The sequence below is a fragment of the Dendrobium catenatum genome, unplaced genomic scaffold (genome assembly GCF_001605985.2).
Source record: "Dendrobium catenatum unplaced genomic scaffold, ASM160598v2 fragScaff_scaffold_313, whole genome shotgun sequence".
Taxonomy (NCBI): domain Eukaryota; kingdom Viridiplantae; phylum Streptophyta; class Magnoliopsida; order Asparagales; family Orchidaceae; genus Dendrobium; species Dendrobium catenatum.
Genome location: NW_021318775.1, coordinates 3,451,217 through 3,472,440, shown reverse-complemented (window position 1 = coordinate 3,472,440; position 21,224 = coordinate 3,451,217). Strand labels below are relative to the sequence as shown.

General features: G+C 35.8%; 2 protein-coding genes and 1 pseudogene across 2 annotated transcripts; 2 read left to right on the top strand and 1 right to left on the bottom strand.

The window, feature by feature from the left end:
• Positions 1–5,371: 5,371 nt before the first annotated feature.
• Positions 5,372–6,311, top strand: LOC110091929 (annotated as a pseudogene).
• A 580-nt stretch (positions 6,312–6,891) lies between these two features.
• Positions 6,892–8,163, top strand: LOC110091930 (S-type anion channel SLAH1). Its single transcript, XM_020816237.2, has one exon. It carries the CDS (start codon positions 7,222–7,224, stop codon positions 8,143–8,145), a length of 924 nt encoding a protein of 307 aa, XP_020671896.2. The 5' UTR covers positions 6,892–7,221; the 3' UTR covers positions 8,146–8,163.
• Positions 8,164–9,413: 1,250 nt separating this feature from the next.
• LOC110091931 lies at positions 9,414–9,992 on the bottom strand. The gene has a single exon (XM_020816238.2). The coding sequence runs from the start codon at positions 9,933–9,935 to the stop codon at positions 9,453–9,455; it is 483 nt and encodes a 160-aa protein (XP_020671897.1). The 5' UTR covers positions 9,936–9,992; the 3' UTR covers positions 9,414–9,452.
• Between the last annotated feature and the right edge of the window lie 11,232 nt (positions 9,993–21,224).

Sequence of the window (21,224 nt, the reverse complement as noted above, 5' to 3'; positions counted from 1 at the left end):
CTTCAAACCAAATCCGTACAGAAACCAGAACAGAATCAGACAGGTGTCAAAATCGTGCAGATCAGAACGAAATAGATCAAATTAGAATATATACAGACATATATCAAATTAGAACAGATACGGACATATATCAAATCAGAACATATACAGAACAGCTCAAACAGAACTGTATGGAAACAGAAGTCATATCAAATCAGATATCAGATAATATTATAATTAATAGCTAAATTCTCTGACACTGACAGAATATCTACGGATTCTGGCCCCTTATGCCTCCCTTTGTGCTCACGGCACCAGAATAGATGTGCTTACAGCACCAGAACAGATTTCATCCGATCCGGAACAGAACAGATATCAGATTTCAGATTGAGATCATTTCAGATTTCCCAGACACTAACTGAATCTCTTAGGATCCATGCCCCTTATAACTCCTTTTATATAGCATATACAGATAGCATATCAATTCATAATAAATCCGGACGAATTCAGAAATCAGACAAAAATCGGGCAGCACAACGGCTGTATACAGAATTTACACAATTTTTCCTGAAAATCACAAAAATACCAAATTCGCACAGAATATAGATAACAATATTGCAAGACTTTAATTCTACGGCCACAACATTTAATCTCATCACAGAAAAATACAGGCGAAATAAAACAACGCCGAATTCAAAATATCCGGACAAAAATTTCCAGAAAATAACCAAAATGTGCACACTCGGCACGTCAACAACATACGGAAACTTACGCAGTAAAAACTGAACCAGTCGGAAAATGCGGACGAAATTAGTTAACAAAAATGAAATCCGGACAGAAATATCGTTCAAATTACACCGTCCTGAAAATTGAGAAAGGTGGAATGTGCCTTACCTTGCGTATAACACTTTACTGAACTGTCACGACGGACGAAAACGGCCCGTCGTCGCCCGAAAATCAACTTTTACACAAATCTCCTCGAGCTTCTCTCTCCTCGGCTGATTTTAGATATTTATTTTGATTTTCTCTCTCTTCAAAATGACCTGATTTCAGCTTTAAAATACTCAGATCGTCATGGCCGATCGCACGATCGTCCTGGACGATCAGACCAATTTCACATCGTCTTGGGACGATTTCGCAGGACAATTCAGGACGATAATTAATTTTCAAAAACCCCTTGCTCTCTGACTTGTGCCATCCACTGATCGTCCCGGGACGATGCCTCGATCGTCTTGGACGATCAGACCAAAAACCCATCGTCCTGGCCGATTCCCTGGACGATCCTCAGGACGATAATTAATTCTGAAAAAGTCCTGCTCTCTATCTTTTGCACTGAACTGATCGGCCTGGGACGATGCCCCTATCGGCCTGGCCGATCCTGGGTGAAAAATCACCTGGAGCAATCTGGGCAATTTCTGGAGCAAATTTCAACTGATCGTCCCAGGACGATCCCAGATCGTCCTGGACGATCCTGGAGCAGAAACAGAACTTCACACTAAGACCCAGCACTATAGCATTGTATTTCAATTTCAGAGTTTTTAACAAAGACACGAGCCCTACAACGACATTTTTAGGTGCCGCTATGTTATTATGTACGGTGCCACAATGCTACCTAGCATAGCGCCATTGCGCTCAACTTCATACAAAAATTATTAGATTTTTCTAATTTTTCTTTAAAAAAAAAAATTATATCTTTTGGTTAGTATATCTTAAATGAGTAAACTTTGTTGCACTATTTTTGCAGTATTTTTTTATCATACATCTATGTATTTGTGTTAGTTCATAGATCTTCTTTTTAGTGATGTTAAAAGATGGAGTAGGTTATTGTTGATTTTTACTAGTTATTTTCAATATTAGTGTCATTTTATTTTTGGTTTCATTAATTATTATGTTGTTATTGATTATTTTGATAGTGTTTTTATTATTATTAAAATTTGAAAGAAAAAGGAGTTTCTCTTAATTTTTTAATGACATTATTTAGTATGTGAGAGACCTCGAAATAAACTTAACTTATAATTTAATCAACAATATTTGTCATTATCAAAAAGGGATAGATTATTAAAATATAGGAGCCTGATCTTATATTTTGATAATAAAAAATATTATTATATTTCATTTAGTTTATCCTATTTATTATTATTAAATATCTTTTCTGCATGTACTAACAATTCAGCTACAGCATACACCATGCACCATTAAAGGATCATGACTCAAGATTGGATATAATAGGTTTGATTTACACAAGTGTTTGTACTTTTTATTTTTTATTTTTGACTTAATGTAATATAAAAAGGTATATGCTAGCTTAGCAACCGTGCACAAAAACAAGAGGGGAGTGAAATTAAAATATTTTTAAATTTCTTTTTAAGATCGTACTAGATAATCAATATCATACAGTACAATATGTGCAATCAAGAATTAATTTTATATTTTAGTAAACTAATTTTGAAATTTTAAGATAAACTAATTATGCTATATGATACAAATTGGATAGGATGATCAGTTATAATTAGAAATTATCATTGACAGTTAAAATTAGGCAATAAATTGAAATTTAAAATTTGTTCTAATCATATTGTATGAATAATATTGTATTGTATATGGTATTATTAAATTTTAATCAAATTTACTCCCTATGATTAAGTAATCAAATTAGATATTATTATAATAAGTAATCGTACAGTACGAAGTTATCATTCATATTTGTATGAACTGAGCAACAACCAGGATAATAATTAATTATCGGTGTTTATCCTAGAAGAACTTTTACTCAATTGAATTAATTATAATATATGATAAGATTTCATACTGGACAATCTGTGCATAATGTTTGAACTGATCATACTAGCTACTGTTCATCAAACAGTACTAATAAGGGATTATTGAATTAATCGTATTGTATGATCTACATGTTGTATTATACATAAACAGATAGGTTAATTAAAAAATTAGGGTTATATTGGAGCCTGTTATTTAAACATCTCTTATTTAGTTTAAAATAATCTTTTGGCATTCAAGGGGTTTGAGTCTTTTGTATGCAAGGGTTTGACGAGAGAGCTTTGGGCAAGGGAGAGAGAGGTGAAGTTGTGAGAGAGAAAGAAGATCCTTTCGGGGTCAAGGGAGTGATAGTTATTATTGGACCTTTGCTGACCGGCTGTCATCTTCGAACCTCACATCACCCATTCAATACCGTTAAACTTGTTGCAACTCAACTCCAAATGGCCAAATATCTATGACATACTTTCTGTCAATTCTCCAAACTTATGTAATCTTATCAATTGTAAGTTAGGGACAGGCACATATTTATAATTTGCACTCACATAATGGAATCATTTCAGTAGATAGGGGCCATGGTTTTAATTTCTCGTTTTCCTATTTTTCCACTTAAAAATTTGTGCTAGCCATACTAATTCATTTATATGTTATGTGTTTGATCTTCATGTAAAATAAAGACGCAAAACTCTTTCACTATACAATCACAAATTTATATCCCACAATAAGTGTTAATGTCTCAAAAAAGGAGATATACAGCCCACAAATAGGTGTGATTTAACATATTTCATGTAATTAGTTTTCATTCTTAAGTATTTTTTAAAGAAAGTTATAATACTAAACAATAATTCTTACCACCCCAAAAGTCATCATTTTGGATCACTGCCAAACTCACATTATACACTGCCAAACACGCATTAAAAATTCAGACTGAGTTGGTACATAACAAAATTATTTCAATATATATATGGATCAAAAAGATGTTAAACCTTCTCTTTCCCAATCAACCTCTCTCTTTTTTCTATCTATCATATCTTAGATTTTTATTTTTTAAGTTATTCGTTTGCAGCATAACAGTTTTCCTTCAAAAAAATCTTAATTGGCACCAAGTGTAAGAAAACCATGCTAAGGCTTCATTTGGAACGACTTCCTTACTACTTCCTAAAGAGCAGGAGTTTAATCACTTCTTCATCTTAGGGTTCTAAGTTAATGTACATAGGTGTACAAAATCTGAGTCGTTGATCAAAAGATCAACGATCGAGATGTGGTTGTTTCATGGCTCATCCAAACAATGTAATTCATCTGATTGTTTGAATCTCTGTCCTATGAGATTTGAATCATCCATTACAAACCACAGATGATCCGACGGTTTCGCGGCGCCATTGATGTGGTTAAAGAAAATTTTTGTACTAAAATGTTATTTTAAGAAGCAATAAAAAAAGCTGCCCTAAATGAAGCCTAAATTGATTGGTCTGCTAAAATCTAAAAAGAATTGGGATGTGTCAGTGGTCAGCAATAGAATTAGTGATCTAGTTTCAATTTGGTTAAATTGCCAAAATGATTTCAAGATCAATAAACAATTTTAATTTTTAAGTAAAAGGCTAAAAATATATCTTAATACTATATTTTTTAAATTTAAATTTACTAAATAAGTTTTTAATAGCTGTAGTCCTGAATTTTGATTATGACTACAAAAAAGTGGTCAGATAGTTAAATAAAAAAAGGATTGAATTTAAAATTAATTAAAATATTTAATGCGTACAATATGTATCATAAAATAACTCTTTATTTTACATATTTACAGCATTATTTCATCATTTAATTAATAGTTTCATAATTCTAACATTTTAACAGATCATCATGATCACATTCCTAATTAAAGTCTATTTGAAGATTTGAATCTTAAACACTTATTGCGTTCAAATTTTGTCCGATATTTAATAAGAAATAAATTATAAAATATGTGGTTAAAACTCGTAATTTTGAATAAATAAATTAACTTCCCTAACCTAGGATGGGGTGGATGGTACATCACATGAGAGATAGTGTAACACATGAAAAAGATGACGTGTATTTTATCATGTTTATCTTATAATAGAAATAAGATTAAACATAATTAACTATCTTTTTTTTTTTTTTTTTTTTGAGACATTTGAATCATTAAGATAAATTCACATATACATAACATACATAAATTTCAATTTCAAGACCTCTGGTAATAATCAAAGCTCCCAATCAAGTAAACTGTGTAATTAACTATGATGAAAATGTGAAAGCATTTGTCATTCTAAAACTATTCAAAAGTTGTACTAGCTTCAGAGCAATCTCTAGAAGAGATTGTTACGTGCGAAATCCGAATTGTTAGGATTTTGTGAGTGTACACAGTAAAAACGTAATTACTATGCTTATTAGATTTTTACAACACTTTTATTACACACTCATAAAATTCAGACAGAGCTCCAAAGCAGACTCCGCATGTAATAATCTCTTATTTCTTAGGACCGTGCTTTACATGCTTCGGCCATTTTAACTTTTATACATAGCATCAGCATCAGCACCAGCAGCTATAAGAGGAGCAAAACATTAGGATACAGTAGCTTTAGAAAAACAAGGAACAGATATGGCCACTGAAGAACAAAACGAGAAGCTCGTCCTCCAAGTCACCGCTTCCACAACTCCAATATTGAGCACATCGTCCATCACAAAACCCTCCACTATCCTCATCATCTCAAGCTTCCACGCCGGCTACTTTCGCATCAGCCTCTCCCTCTGCAGCCAATCCCTCCTCTAGAAAACACTAAGTTCCCCTTCGACCGACCCCCACGCCCTCCGCCCTCTCCTAACCGCACTCCATTCCTTCACCTTCTTTCTCTTGTGGTCCCTCTCTCTTCTCCCCTCCTCCTCCTCTCCATCCTCTTCCTCATTCGCTGCCTCCTCCATCCCCATTCCCTCCGCACTGAACTCTCCCATCCCATCGGCATGAACTACCTCTTCCCCCCTTCGCTTCCTCCCTCCTCCTCCTCCTATCCACCCCTTTCCTCCCGCCAAACTCCACCACTTACCGAATCCTCTGCTCCCTCCATTCTCTTCCCATCCTCTTCCTCGACGTCAAGATCTACGACCGCTGGCTTACTCATGGAAAGAACTTATCACTAGCGGCCAATCCTACAAGCCACGTCAGTGTTATTGGGAACTTCGTTGGTGCTCGAGCGGCCGCGCAGATGGGTTGGAAGGAGGCGGCCACATGTTTGTTCATGCTTGGGATTGCGCACTACCTTGTCCTATTTGTAACGCTATACCAGTGGGTTGGGGGCGGTAACGCTCTGCCGGCGATGCTGCGACCGGCGTTCTTTCTCTTCTTCGCTGCGCCGAGCATGGCTAGTCTTGCCTGGGATTCCATTTCTGGGGACTTCGATGTCTCGTACAAGATGCTGTTTTTCCTCTCTCTCTTTCTATTTGCATCCTTGGTGAGTAATTTATTTTGTTGCTTTTACGTTTGCTTCCTTAGTTTCATTACTGTCTGGCTTTTCTGTGGCAAACAAAATTTAAGCAGCATTTAAAACTACTTTAATATTTTTAGAATCAACAATTATTAACATAGATAAAAAATAATGTTATAGATTTGTAATTATAGCATGATTTTTATCTGATGAGAATTTTTTTTTTCTTTTATAGTTAAGATTTCAATTTCAAATAACTCTGTTAATCAAATATTTACTTTACATTTTTTATATGATAAATATTGACATTTAATAAAATAGCAGTACAAAGGAAAGAACGTAACCTATGACGACGAAGTTATACTTAATAAAAATAAAATTATTTCAATATAATAATAATATAAAATTAATTGATTAATGTTATATAATATATTATACTTATTTTCTTAGCTATTACATGAAAAAAAACTTTAAAATATTTAAATAATACTATATAAAAATAATATTTAAAAATTATATAATAAATAAATAAACAGTCTCTCCCTTCCGGTCATCTCTCTCGGGTACTCTCTCACCTCGTCATCTTTCTCTCTCCTCATCATCTCTCTATCAAAATAAAATGAATGTGCCAAATAATTTTGCCCACTCAGAACTCATCAAATTATTTAACGCACTCTGAATGTGTAGATGATTCAGCGCATTTGCTCGTTTTCTTATTTTTGGGATTCAATGCTCCGTCTGCGAATTCCAATTATCTGCCTTATCCTTCATAAAATTTTGTGAAAGGAATTTTTTGTAGACATATGTTGAGGTTTAAACTTGCAGAAAAATCCTTAGATCATGTCTCTTTGCCTTGAATTATTTCTTTCTCTCTCTCTCTCACGGAAAATTATTGGGTTCGGATACCGAACGACGTTCGGAGCCGAATGAAAAGGTGTCACATCATCTTTTATACATATCATCAGCACAAGCAGCTATAAAAGGAGCAAAACATCAGGATACAACAGCTTCAGAAAAACAAGTAACAGATATGACCACTGAAGAACAAAAAGAGAAGCCCATCCTCGAAATCACTGCTTCCACACCTCCAATATTGAGCGTATTGTCCATCACAAAACCCTCCACTATCCTCATCATGTCAAGCTTCCACGCCGGCTACTTTCGCATCAGCCTCTCCCTCTGCAGCCAATCCCTCCTATGGAAAACACTGAGTTCACCTTCGACCGACCCCCACGCCCTCCGCCCTCTCCTAACCGCACTCCATTCCTTCACCTTCTTCCTCCTCTGGTCCCTCTCACTTCTCTCCCTCCTCCTCCTCTCCATCCTCTTCCTCATTCGCTGCCTCCTCCGTCCCCATTCCCTCCGAGTTGAACTCTCCCATCCCATCGGCATGAACTACCTCTTCGCCCCCTTTGCTTCCTCCCTCCTCCTCCTCCAATCCACCCCTTTCCTCTCCCCAAACTCCACCACTTACCGAATCTTCTGCTCCCTCCTTTCTCTTCCCATCCTCTTCCTCGACGTCAAGATCTACGGCCGCTGGCTTACTCATGGAAAGAACTTCTTATCACTAGCGGCCAATCCTACAAGCCACGTCAGTGTTATTGGGAACTTCGTTGGTGCACGAGCGGCCGCGCAGATGGGTTGGAAGGAGGCGGCCACGTGTTTGTTCGCGCTTGGGATTGCGCACTACCTTGTCCTATTCGTCACACTATACCAGCGGGTTGGGGGCGGTAATGCTCTGCCTGCGATGCTGCGACCGGCATTCTTTCTCTTCTTCGCTGCGCCGAGCATGGCTAGTCTTGCCTGGGATTCCATTTCTGGGGACTTCAATCTCTCGTGCAAGATGCTGTTTTTCCTCTCTCTCTTCCTATTTGCTTCTTTGGTGAGTAATTTATTTTGTTGCTTTTACTTTGCTTCCTTAGTGGCTTTTCTGTCGCAAACAAAATTTAATTAGGATTTAAAACTGCTTTAATATTTTTAGAATCAACAATTATTAACATAGATAAAAAATAATGTTAGAAATTTGTAATTATTGCATGATTTTTTTTGAATTTATGTATGTAATATTTAAATTTCTATATTTTATTTAAATATATATTTTAATATCTAAATTATATTAAATTTGGTGCATAAAAATATTATTTTAAATAATTTAATATTAATGATATTTTTGTATTACTTAGAAGTTTGATTATTTTGTAATTAAGTATAAAATTTAAATTTTAGTAGACATATAAATACATTAAAATTATATAATACGTATAAATTTTCTTTTAATATTTTACGTTATACAATACTTTGTTTATGAAATAAAATTTGAATCAATATATTATGAACCAGAAATCAATGATATATGATTTTGATCAATGAAGTTGGATGAGAATGTTTTTTTTTTTCTTTTACAGTTAAGATTTCAATTTCAAATTACTCTGTTAATTAAATATTTATTTTACATTTCTATATGATAAATATTGACGTTTAACAAAATAGCAGTACAAAGGAAAAAACGTAACCTATGACGGTATGAGCCGCCTTGTAATGAAGTTATATATATATAAGATAAATATTTGCACTGACTTCTAATTTATTTTTTTATCTGAGACAAAAAAATCTGTTAGAATATTCTAAAAAACGCTTAATTTTACGATATACGTTCTTCCATAAAAATATCACGTGATATCACTTTATACAACTAAATAGATTATCGGACATGCTATCTAATAGTTTTATATATTTTTATTTTAGAATTAATTGTTTTACTAATACTTGTTTTTATTAAACTTACTGATATTTATAATTTAAAATTAGACTTGTTTTTATATAAATGTACTGAATATTTTAATCATTTATTTTAAAATTTTCAAAAAAAGTTTTAGTTTAGCTGTTTAGAGGAAAAGCATTTTAATTGCAAGTTTTCTCGACCGCACATATTTAAAATATTATGATTGTACTTTCTACATGAGGATTTTTTAGGGTGTCAATTTTGGGTCACGGGTCGGGTTTGGGTTTAACCTGGAACTGACCCGGGTTCAAACGGGTCGACTCTAACCCGACCCGGATAGACAAACGGGTCGGAAATCCGAACACTAACCCGACCCGGCGGGATGCCGGGTTGACCCGACCCGACCAGAAATTTGGGTTTTGCCGGCGGGCAGACCGTAGGCGGACGGTGTGCGGACGGTGGGCGGAAGCGAGGGCTTGCCCGGGCAGGCCGGGAATATCTGTAAAAGAAAGAGATACAGAGCTCACCAGCATCCATCCCTAAGAATTCTGAACCAATTGATCGAGAGAACTAAACTTATCTCTGCACTGGGGACAAAATTCAAAATTTGAGATAGAGAAAGATGAAGAGAAAGGCCCTACAAAGAATCTGAGCTCATCTCCGCTCCTTATCACTTCACTGATCCCAAACCACAAGAAGAAGATTTTCACACTAACCCCATCCAGTTTCTTCAAACTCCTTGGCTCCACCTTGCCGGAGATCTTTCTCCTGTACCTCAACAGGTAACTCCCACTCGCCTTGAGCTCGCAGTAATCACCGAGAAAAACGTCAAAGCTCCCATCACTCCTCAACAAGTAGCTCTGAACTCCCTCAGGCAGAATCCCTTTGGGAAAATCAAACTTTTCTAGCATTTCGTAAGCGGTGAGGGAGTTGTAGGATTGGTAGTTATCAGCAAAAGCGAAGAGAAGGGGGGAGATAAAGAGAAAACATAGGAGAGTTTGGTCGGTTCTTGAGAACTCCATGGAAAATTTGGATTTTGGAGGTTGTGAGAAGAAGGATGAAGGAGATATTAGAGGAGATTAATCCATTGATTTTCTGGTTGATGTAAATTGAAGAAATGGACAAGGCAGGTGATGAGATGGACATTTACAATTGGATGCTACACCTTCATAATGGCTGGAAAAAGGTGTGTGGGTACAAACTCGCGTCTTTTGTTATAATTGTAGCTAAGGGAAGCTATTGGATGCTTGGATCCACGTGCTGGAAAACAGCTGGTCGGAGGTTCCGAGAAAGTGGGGAAAAAATTTGAGCTGGACTCACTAGCATTTTGGTTGGAATACATATTTTCAATTAGAAACTAAGGCAATTATACATATATATATATATATATATATATATATAAAATTAATTAATTAAAAAAAGATTGTAGCTGATACCTAACCTTACTAGCAAAAGAGCTTTGTGAGTTTAACGTGAAACTTGTTGGAATGGGGAGAGAGAGTACGATAATTCAAGCATTTAATATGAGTAGCACTAAATATAGAGAATGCAAAAAGATCCAAAATAGTCCAATTCATCTTTTATTGATAGAGACTTGTTTTGATTGAAAAAATATATATATAGTTTTGAAAAATGATTAATTTTCTTTGTGAATATTAAATTTTTTGAATTTTGAAATTGAACACGTCATTATAAACAGTATATCGCCTCAAAAGACGAACATATCGTTCTCTAATGGGTTCAAATTTCAGAATTTTAAATTTATTCGGATTAATATCATAGTCAAACTTAGGAAAGAATCACATTTGACCTTGGAGGGTCAAAATGGTATTTAATCGAGTGTTTGACTATGCTAATCTGTATAAATATCATTAATTTCATAATCAAAATCACGACAATAATTTATATATCTCTCCGAAAAAAGACGATATCAATCACTATCGATCGTTTAAAAATGACGATAATGATCATCGGGTTTTATTTTCCCAAAGAGAATTAATTGAGGTTTTGAAGAATTGATTTTGAAAATCTAGTATGGGCTTCTAAATCTCCTACGAGCGCAAGCCCTCATAGTTAATTACATCGTAGGGAAATTGGAATTTTCCTATGAATACTCTCGATTAAAATAGCGGTATGAATTTTATTTAGATTTTCAAAGCTTGATGTCAAATGAAGTAAATGATGGAAATTTCAAGTATGATTGGTTCAAGGTTGAGCATTTTATTTTTAGAATCAAAGGAGGAGGAGTAGGGAGTGTTTTAAGATTCTGAAACGATTTAGAAAACACTTCAGCCTATCATATGTGTTGGGTTTAAATTTGATTGAAAGAGATTTTTTTTATTTTAGTAATCAATTTTATTAGAAAGTTGGAATTCAATTCTCGGAGTTTGAGGTTTTATAGCCCTAGCCTGCCTCAGAACTTAAGTCTAAATTGGGTACTAAAAAGTGACCCGAACCTAGCTAATGCAGTGCAAATCTGGACTTACCCCGGTGAGGATTGGGGAGCGGGCTAACCACATAATCGATTTAAAATAAATGAATCCGGTCTTTTATGAAAGAGTGGTAAGGACATTTTATTTAATGTTTTGAAGAGTTGGGGCTGACATCTAGAGATTTTCTTAATTGGCCCCTTTGACTTTATGTTGAGTGCAAAATGCTAAAAACTAACGCAATTAAAATTTTGACTCTTTTAAATCTATTTCTAATGCAATACATGCTAGTTAACAACGTCATATCAAGTATGCTTGAAAGTTAAAAACAGTCTTAGAAAATATTTTTTTAGAAAACTGGACTTCCCCAGGTCCGACACCTCGTCCTCATAGGTCAGACCTTCCGGACTATACCCGCAGGCAGGGAAGGGTCTAAAACAAGGAGAGAAGAAGTGCAGAAATATGCATGCGAACGCGGGGTCGATCCCCGGCTAATTCCCTAAATTTGTTATCTTTCTATGTTGTTTAGATCCACTAAAATCTTAAGCTTTAAAGTTATGAGTATAAAAATTTTAATACCCTTACGAGTGTCACGAGTCCAGGTAAAAATAAAAGCAGCATACAAACGCCAAAAAAATTATGAAAAGTAGGTAATTCTATACGCAATCACATCAAACATCAATTATAAATGAATTAATTAATAAATGTCTATAGGCAAAGTTGCCTTGCATATTACAAACCAGGGTCTGCTGAAAGTAAAGTGGCCGGGAACAACTGACAAAAACCCGGATTTCTAATCCTAAGACTCAAGTGACTTTGAGATTTGAGATTCTTCCCGTTATCCACTTCTTTATCTTCTCACGAGCATCTTAATTCGTCAGTTTCGGATATCCAAATGAAAAAGAAACTCCCCCTTGAACGGGGTGTTATCTTTCCTCTTTGGATATTTGAAGAACATCCAAACTTGATCTTCCAAATTAACAAAAAATCTCCTCTTTAGGGATGTCTTCTCCTCTTTGGTATTCAAGTTGGATCTAAACATCTAAACTCAAATCACTTTAAGTATAACTCAAATTATATCAAATTAAATTAATCAAAATTAAAAAATCTAGACTTGATCTTGTAGGGTTATCCTATTAATCAGTAGTTATATATAATCCCAAGCAGTTATAATTGAACTCAAGTAGTTTATATATTTAAAATTTAAATGCTCAACAGAGTGTAATAAATAAATAAACAAACAGTCAATCAATTCTAAGCTAAAAACCAGCATGCAGTGAAAGCTCGAAAACCAGGCACACAGCAGAAAAGTAAACACCGGCCTATCCTAAAACTAGAGTTGGTTGTCTTAACAAATCATCTAAAGTGTGTGACGTAGGCCGTGTGATTTGGATATGTCCTATGGAGGGCAATTTGTTAAAGTTGTTTGAAGTTCTAGTTGGTTGAAAGGCTTAAGGGAAGATTTAAATTTGATTTTAAGTATTGATGATTTGAAATTGATTTTAAGGTTGATTAATGATTTCTAGAGTTTTAAGACAATTTTCTAAATTTATGAATTTTCCGGATTATTTTAGTCATTTAATTAAGGGGTCAAAAATTAACTTTTTGATTAAGAATGTTTTCTAGAAAATTAATATTTTATTAAAATATTAGACCTTAATGATATCAGTTGGACAGTAAGTACGCTAAAATTAGATTTCTGAATTTTATTATGAAGGTTTGAAGTTTTGAACTAATTTTAACTTAGGTTGACCAAAACATAGACTTTTCAAATTTAATGGTTTTCTAGAATTTTTATATTTTTAATAAATATTAGACATCATTATGAGTTGAATAAAAGTGAGTTTGGTCAATTTGGATTTTTCTGCATTTAGTTATGAAATTTTGAAGTTTGATGTATTATTGAATTTTGAAATTGTTTAATTGGAAGGGTTCTCTTTATTTTGCTCCAAATGAATTCCCAACTCCTTGAAATCAACTCCAAAGGTCAAGATTGACCTAAGGAGTGATTCCCAAGTATTTGGGATTTTTTTTGGAATTTTTATCTATTTTTAAGTAATTAAATTTATTAAATATTCAATTTCACTTGAAATTAAATTAAATCTAGATTTGCTGTCAAGTCAACTTGGTTTTATTTTCATTGATTAAGAGTTTGATTCTGGTTAGTTTAAGGGGTTTTTTATATTTTTTGGATTTAAACTTGATTTATTGTAATTTTTTGAAGTTTTAAAGTCCTTAATGAGGCTGATTTTTTATTTGCTTAATTTTCAAACTTAATGACCTCCAAATTAGGTGAAATTTGAAACTAAGGTTTAAAATGTCACAATGTTTACTGTGTTCAAGTTTCACCCCTATTGGGTGTGTGTATAATGCCCTAGGAATTTTCTAAATTTTTTAGATATTTTCTTAAATATTTTTCCTAGGTCTCTCTACTATTCAAATTGGCCTGAAATTTGGTGTGTCTAACCCTGGTGCACACATTCACACCACAGAAATTTCACAGCAAAACACTAAGAATTTAGAGAGTTATGAATTTTCAAAATTTAGGGTACAAAATGGACCCTTTACCATTGGGTATCTGACCCAAGAAAAATTAGTGAACATGTCTAGGATACCCAATAATCTTCCACCAAAATTTGGGGCTCAATTGACCACTGGATTATGAGAAATTCATAAAATATTAATTTTAAACAATCAACCATATCTCACAACACAGTGACCAAATTAACTTAATTTTAATTTTAATAAATACTACATAAAATTTCCTTGCCAACGAACCTAAGAAAGTCAAATTTGGTGAAAAATTAAATTTTCTATGAATTTTGGAAGATATGGGCATTTTTCTGAATTTATTTACCATTTCTGGTCAAACTGACCGCCGGCGCCAACCGGATTGGTGGTGCCTAATGGGAACGCACCACGTGGCGGGCTGGGGCCTGCCACTTAACCACGTTAGACGACATCCAGCCGTCCGATTGACCGCAGGAGGAACCGACGGTCCAGATTGAGCCACATCAGCACCCGCGGTACGAAATGACGAGCGTTAGAACCCTGGGGAAGGCACGCGAGGTCGGAGAGGGGTGACGTGGCAGTTTCTGGGCCGTCCGATCGTGCTGAAGGTGCGATCGGACGGCTTTGGTTGAGCCAGAATTAAGAATTTTAAAATGCCAATAACTTTCAAAATACTCAACAAAATTGCACGAAATTTGAACTGTTGCAATAGGGCAACATGATCTAACAATGCCTAGAGTTTCGAGGATCCATACATTGTAGATTTGCCACAGTTTCAAATTGAAATTTAAACTTCGAATGGGCATAACTTACAATCCAACTGTCGTATTGTCGACTTCTTAGGCTTGTTGGAAATCTGCTAAGATCCTCTTCAACTTTGTGGAAGACCTCAGGAGGTGGATCTGGCTGGATTGGAGTTTATTCTTGAATAACTAGATTCTCTCTCTAGATTCCTCTCTCTTCACCAAACAAGGCCTTGGAGGCTAGATTTTGGTGGGGAAGGCTTGGAAGGGCTAGGGAAAGGCTTGGAGAAGGTTTTTGAGGGTTTTGGAGGTTGGAATAGCTTTTTGTATGAGAGGGATTGAGTGAGTGAGGGCTTAAGATTAACCTTCGCTTAATTAAGATATTTTTTCCCTAATCAAGCCATCTTGATGCATTTGGATGGATGAGATTAAATGGCTGAGCTCCTAGATGGTTGCTAAGTGCCCATGGAGTTGATGGGAGCAGGGAATCAAAGGACCAAAAGGATAATGCGGTGTAAAGGGATTTGTCCTTTGGCATACATGGGGAGGAAAGATCAAAGCTATTTGATCCTAATCCAAGGGTTGAAAATAGCCTAGGAATGTTATAGATGGTGTCTTAACATTTGGGATTAACTAGGATTTGAATTTAACTAGTTTGATTAAGGGTTTTAACCATTTAGAAGCTCCTTTTACCACCCATTGACTGTTTGACCACTCAATGGGTCAATATATGCTGAGGTGGCAGCTAGAGTGGCTAAAGGAGCTAGTTGAGTGAGTTGGAAGGGGTCTAATATTTGATTTGAGAAAGCTAAAGAGGGTTTTGACAGAGTATATTAAGTTGACTTGGTTAATACCACTTGGATTTGATTGGCCATGGTTTAAGGCCTGATTAGGCCATATTTTGGAGTTGATTTGAATCTTGAAAGAGGTTAAATGAGTTGAATAGGTTAAAATAACCTATTTAAATATTAAAGGGCATTTAGGTCAACCTAGGTTGACTTAGTCAACCAGGTTGGCCCGGGACCCAAATTTTGGCTCAACAAGTTTGGTTTGATGTTTTGAGTATGTTGGAGGTGGTCCTAAGGTCTGGGGAAGTCAAATCAGTCAAAATACCTATTTTGAACCTTAAGGGCCTGGTTGGTCAACATAGGTTGACTTGGTAAACTAGGTTGGCCCAGGGTCAAGGATTGGATCCAATAGGTTTAGTTTGATATTTAAAACTTTCTGGAAGTGGTTCCAAGCAATTTGGAAGTCATTTGGTTTGAAATGGGTATTTGAATCCCATAGGGGTATTTTGGTCAAAAAGATCAATCTGGTCAACCAAATTTGACCAGGGTGAGGGCTTGAGTCCAATACGTTTCTAATGGTGACTAGGATGCATCGAAAGATGTCTTAGGGTTTAATTTGAAAAGAGCATGTTGAAGTCTATGAAAAACTCCAAAATTGCCCTTAAGGGGCATTTTGGTGATTTTGACCCCTGATCAACTGGGGGTCAAAGTGAGTCCACCAAAATACAGTTTAATGCTCAATGAGTAAGGATAAATGGTTTGGAAGTGATTAGAGGATTTGGAGAAAGCTCTAAGGTCAGAATAAGTGGCAAGTCTAGTGGCATAGGCCGTAAATATTTGAAGGTTTTACAGTCATTGGATTTCAATTAAGTTTCTTGGGTTAGAGACCTCAGAATGGTCTCAAATTTGGAGGGCTATGCTTGGAAACATGTCTTATCACTTTGCAAGTGATAGAATCTGAATAAGAGGTCATTTGATTGGGTTTTGAAGTGTTTGAAAATTCACTAAAAAAGACTTTTAGGACTAAGCCTTTTAGCATTGAATTTTAGTTTAAATTTCTAAGATCTAGGTAGATCCTAAGGTCTGGATTGGCCCTAGTGACCCCATACAAAAATGAGGTCAATAGGATTCAAGAGCTAAAAAAATGTTGAATTTGTAAAATGAATAAAAAGTACAAGTTTGTTGACCTTCATGCTATACCCAAAGAAAAAATGCATACCAGCGGTAATCCATTGGGTCTGCAAATCCTTGCCGAAATCATGCCGATTTGGTGTCGTTCGAGTCGTATCCCATGATTCATGCTCAGAACTGGCCTCGGTCAAGCATCCGCAGAGGTCGTTAAATAGCGAAGGAACGAAGGCTTCTAACTGCTCTGCTGCCACACTTGATCCCGAGCTCCTCCCTCTCCCGTTCGCTACTTCTCTGTCCGAGCTCCTCTTCATTCTTCTAAGCCGAAGCCAGTCCCAAGATCCCACATTATCTCCCTCTCTAACCGACCCCCATAGTCAAGCTAGGACCGATCTCCTTCCCTATCGCAGATCCCAAACTCCCGCCTGCGACTGATTTCGTCCCAATCTCCATCAAAGCCAACGACCCCATTGCCTTCCTCCTCCTGTATCCTCTACCCTAGCTCCCGCAGTTGCCTCCCAATCCTCAGAGAGAGAGACAGAGAGAGAGAGAGAGAGAGAGAGAGAGAGAGAGAGAGAGAAATCTCCCTTACCACACGCCGACGCCTCCAAGCGTAAGCTAGCCCCATCTCCACTGCCATCTCCCTCTGTCTCCACTTGAGCCTAGCCGAGAACAACCCAAAGCCTTAGTAGCCTCTTTCTCTAGCTCTCATACCCAACCCCCTTAGTTATTAGGTATTCCTATATTTTAATTTTGCTTTTTTTTATTATTACTTATAATAATAATAATAATAATAATAATAATAATAATAATAATTAACAATTATTTAATAATAATAATAATAATAATAATAATAATAATAATAATAATAATTAACAATTATTTTAAAATTATAATTAAAATTTAATTTTAATTAATTATAATTATTATAATTAATATTAATTATATTTAATTATTAATAATAATATCAATTTTAATTAAAAAAATTATAATTGATTTATAATTATTATGGTTAATTATTTTCATTAATAATTAAATATAAATTATTAAAATTAATTATAATTAATTATTTTAATTTAAATTAATTATTATTAGTTATAATTAAATATGATTAATTATTGGAATTATAATTAATTATTTTAAATTATAATTGATTATCATTAATGATAATTTTAAAAAAAGTGATTCTTTTCTCGTGGCTTGCAACGGGCCGGCGAACCCCCTACGCGCTCACGTAGCGTTGTCGGGAGGAAACCGGCGCGACGCTTGCGGCGATTTAAGAATCCCTCTTCAATGCTAGAAACGAGCCGCAAACCCCCTATGCGCTCAAGTAGCGTTGTTTATGGAGGGAAACCGTGCGGCGCTTGCGGCGAAGGGAAAAAAATTGTTTTCTTATTTTATATAAGTACCACGAACGCCCACGTGGTGATGAGGGGGGAAATTTGTGTTTTTCAACCATCTACTTTCTTCTTATAATAATAAAAAAAACCCTTAAACGCTCACGTAGTGGCGGATAAAAAAAATACATTTCCGTGGTGTCATTTTTGACACCTACTGAAGCGCTCACGTAGCATTGAGGGGAAGGTTGCCTCTTGGTTTTTCCCCTAAACTGGAGAGACGCCGGGAGGCTGCAAAAATTTGGATTGAAAATCCAAGGACTTTAAAAAATATTGAATCTCTTTTGGACATCATTTGAACTAAAATCAAACTTGGATAAATAAGGAAAGGGCTTAAGCAAAACTCAAACAAGAACTTGATTGAACTCAAATGAACATGAACTTGAGTTGAACAAAGCTCACTTGAAACTTATGAACTTGGTTGAACCAAGTGAGGACTTAGACTTACCATATGAACGAACAAAAGTGAACTTGAATGTGGGCCGAAGCTGACAAAGAACTCAAAACAAGATATGGACTACTTGAACTCAAAGGAGATTGGTGGAATGAGTTATGAAGTTGAACTTGAACAACAGAACAATGGACTATGCTTGGACTTAGACTCAAGCTTGAACTTGATTTGGACCACAAGAAATTTGGACTTGATTCGACATAATTAAATGATTTAGAACACAAATTAAAATAAAACTTGTGATTTGTCAAGTTAACCACTTCGATTGGATTACAAATGAATAATGATGTTGAGATTCCTCACACACAATGAACTACCTTTAAAGATGAGGACTTGCAAGCACAACATGCTTAGAAGTAACAAGAAGAAGTCAAAAGATATGTTGTGGTTACAAATTCATGGCCTAAAATACTTTGGAAGGAGCTCCAATGGGTGTCATAATTGACCCATGAAAGCTACCCCAGTAAAAAAATGCAAATCTCTGATTGAGCATAATACTAATGAGTGCCATTGGCTATGTGATAAGAGATCTATATTATGTATCAATAGTTGTTGGTGAGTGATGGAAAGGGATACACCAACAATATAGACATGAAGAAGTTGATGGCGAGATATAACTCGATCGGTGGCTAATGACAAGTCATTGATGATGGAATTGATGGAGAAAAGAGAAATGTTGCTGAAGCCATAGATTTCTAATGCTTGTAGATATTTATAAGAAATGAATGATATTGAATATGCAACATGTCTATAGAAAAGCAGGGTGGTTGTAAAGAAGATAATTCACCTTTGCTCGCAATGTCACTTAACTGTATGTGAAAATATATGCTTCCTTAAAAGTATACACAAGAATCATGCAATGAAAGATAAGTATTTTTATGAGCAAGATATGAAGGGTATTTAGCAGATGAAGCAACTGCTCTACAACACTCAGGTAATCGACGACAGAACACAAGCAACCATGTTTAACCATGCAAGTGATGAAATAGGAGAGGGTGTATGATTTAACTGCGAACTCCTATGAATCACTATCGGAGACTTGTTACATACACAAAGTTCCATCTACGAGTAAATATAAAAAGAGAGTTGCGACACATATGAGCTCCCATGGGCTACTGTAGAAGACTTCTATACATTCAATGTACCACTCACAAGCAAAACATAAATATTGAAAAATACCCCCACACATACACTGTAGTTTGTATACGCATAGGTACACTAAAAGGGGTAAAAACAATCATAAAACCCGCAAGGGCCCCGACGAGCGTGTTATTGGTATACACATGACGTCTAAGGATACTGTGTGGGTTATTAAATTTGGATCCAATTTTAAGCAGATAAAAAGAGTGGACATGGTTCAATTATAAAATGCCCCCAAATACCCGCAAGGGCCCCGACGAACGTGTTATTGGTACACACTTGACATCTAGGGATGCTGCACGGGTTAACAAGTTAATTCAAGTTCAATCCGATCCTTTTATACAGATCAATAGAAATAGACATTATTCAAACCATCAAATAAATACATGGTTGTGGTGACCGATTTATTTGTTTTAATACATTCATATTAGGCCTTTAAGGCCTATAATCAAGAGAATTCACTAATAAAGACACAAAGCCTACAAAACCCGATCATCTGTAGACAGCTAGATAGAATCGACAAGGTTCAATCAACAAAAGAGAAATGACCCGAACACCCTGATGATGGCCGTGTTGAATGCATATCTCAACCGGAGCGGTTCCAAAATATTTTCAAATGTCTCCTAAATATCTAAAGTTCATTTCAAATATTCCAAAGCTCCACCCAAAATACCTATAAAAATCCAAATACTCCACAAAAATCCTAAAATCCCAAAAATATTTAAAAATGAAACTATCTATCCCAAAGCTTAAAGAAAAATCCATTCACTCTTCGCAACAGTTTCCGAGGTGGATAAATTTAAAACTACTTCAGTTCACAAAGAGCCAAATGCCTGGTCAAAAATATTACTAGGATCCATTCTCAAATAGTCTTCTACCGATAAGGGCATCGTACGTGTCCTCTGACCGACGGTCTGCCACCAAATGGCACCGCAGGATAAACTGTTATTACGACCCGGGGCTCTCTGAACCTAGTGGTTTTTCCACCAAATGGTACCATGATATACCGATTATGGCCAGAGCCAATGCGCTCCTTAGTGGCATCAAATACTTGAGATATGAATCAATAGGATATAATCGATAGGGCACAAAGCCCTCTGTCAGCTAAGGTGGATTCAAATTTGTCCCATTAGGTAAACATTCAACTCAGGTCTAGAAGGTCCCCTTGGACGAAGCAACCCATGGCTGCCGATAAGGATCCTTCTGTCAGGTTGGGTCGACTACCTCGTCTGACTAAGTAGACCAGGGACCACAATGGCTCGGGATGACGAAACCATGGGATCTTTATTGGGTCCATCATCCAGTCCCCCACCATCCGCATTAAGTGCAAGATGGTGAAAATATCTATTTTAAATATTAAACCTACAAACTCTTCAATATCCAAACCTTTCAAATCCTAATCCCAATGCTGCTACTATATGCTAGATAACACGTATCTCTACGTATCTAATTGAAGACTAGCCTTAATCAAAAGTTCTCTCTCGTGATCGGGAGGGGTAATTAACAATAAGGGCTTGCGCCTATAGGAAACCAGAACTCAGATCATAAAGTTCTCGCAAAATGAGGGCGAAATCTCTAGGTAGTGTATTATCTACAAACCCATCTGCCTTCCAAATTTTACCTCAGAACTTATTCAGTTAAAACCCCCTCGCCGAATAAAAAGAAAAAGCGGGCGGAGGCCGGGGCTGAATTTTTGGAGCCCACAAAGTTCTCCATGACTCTAC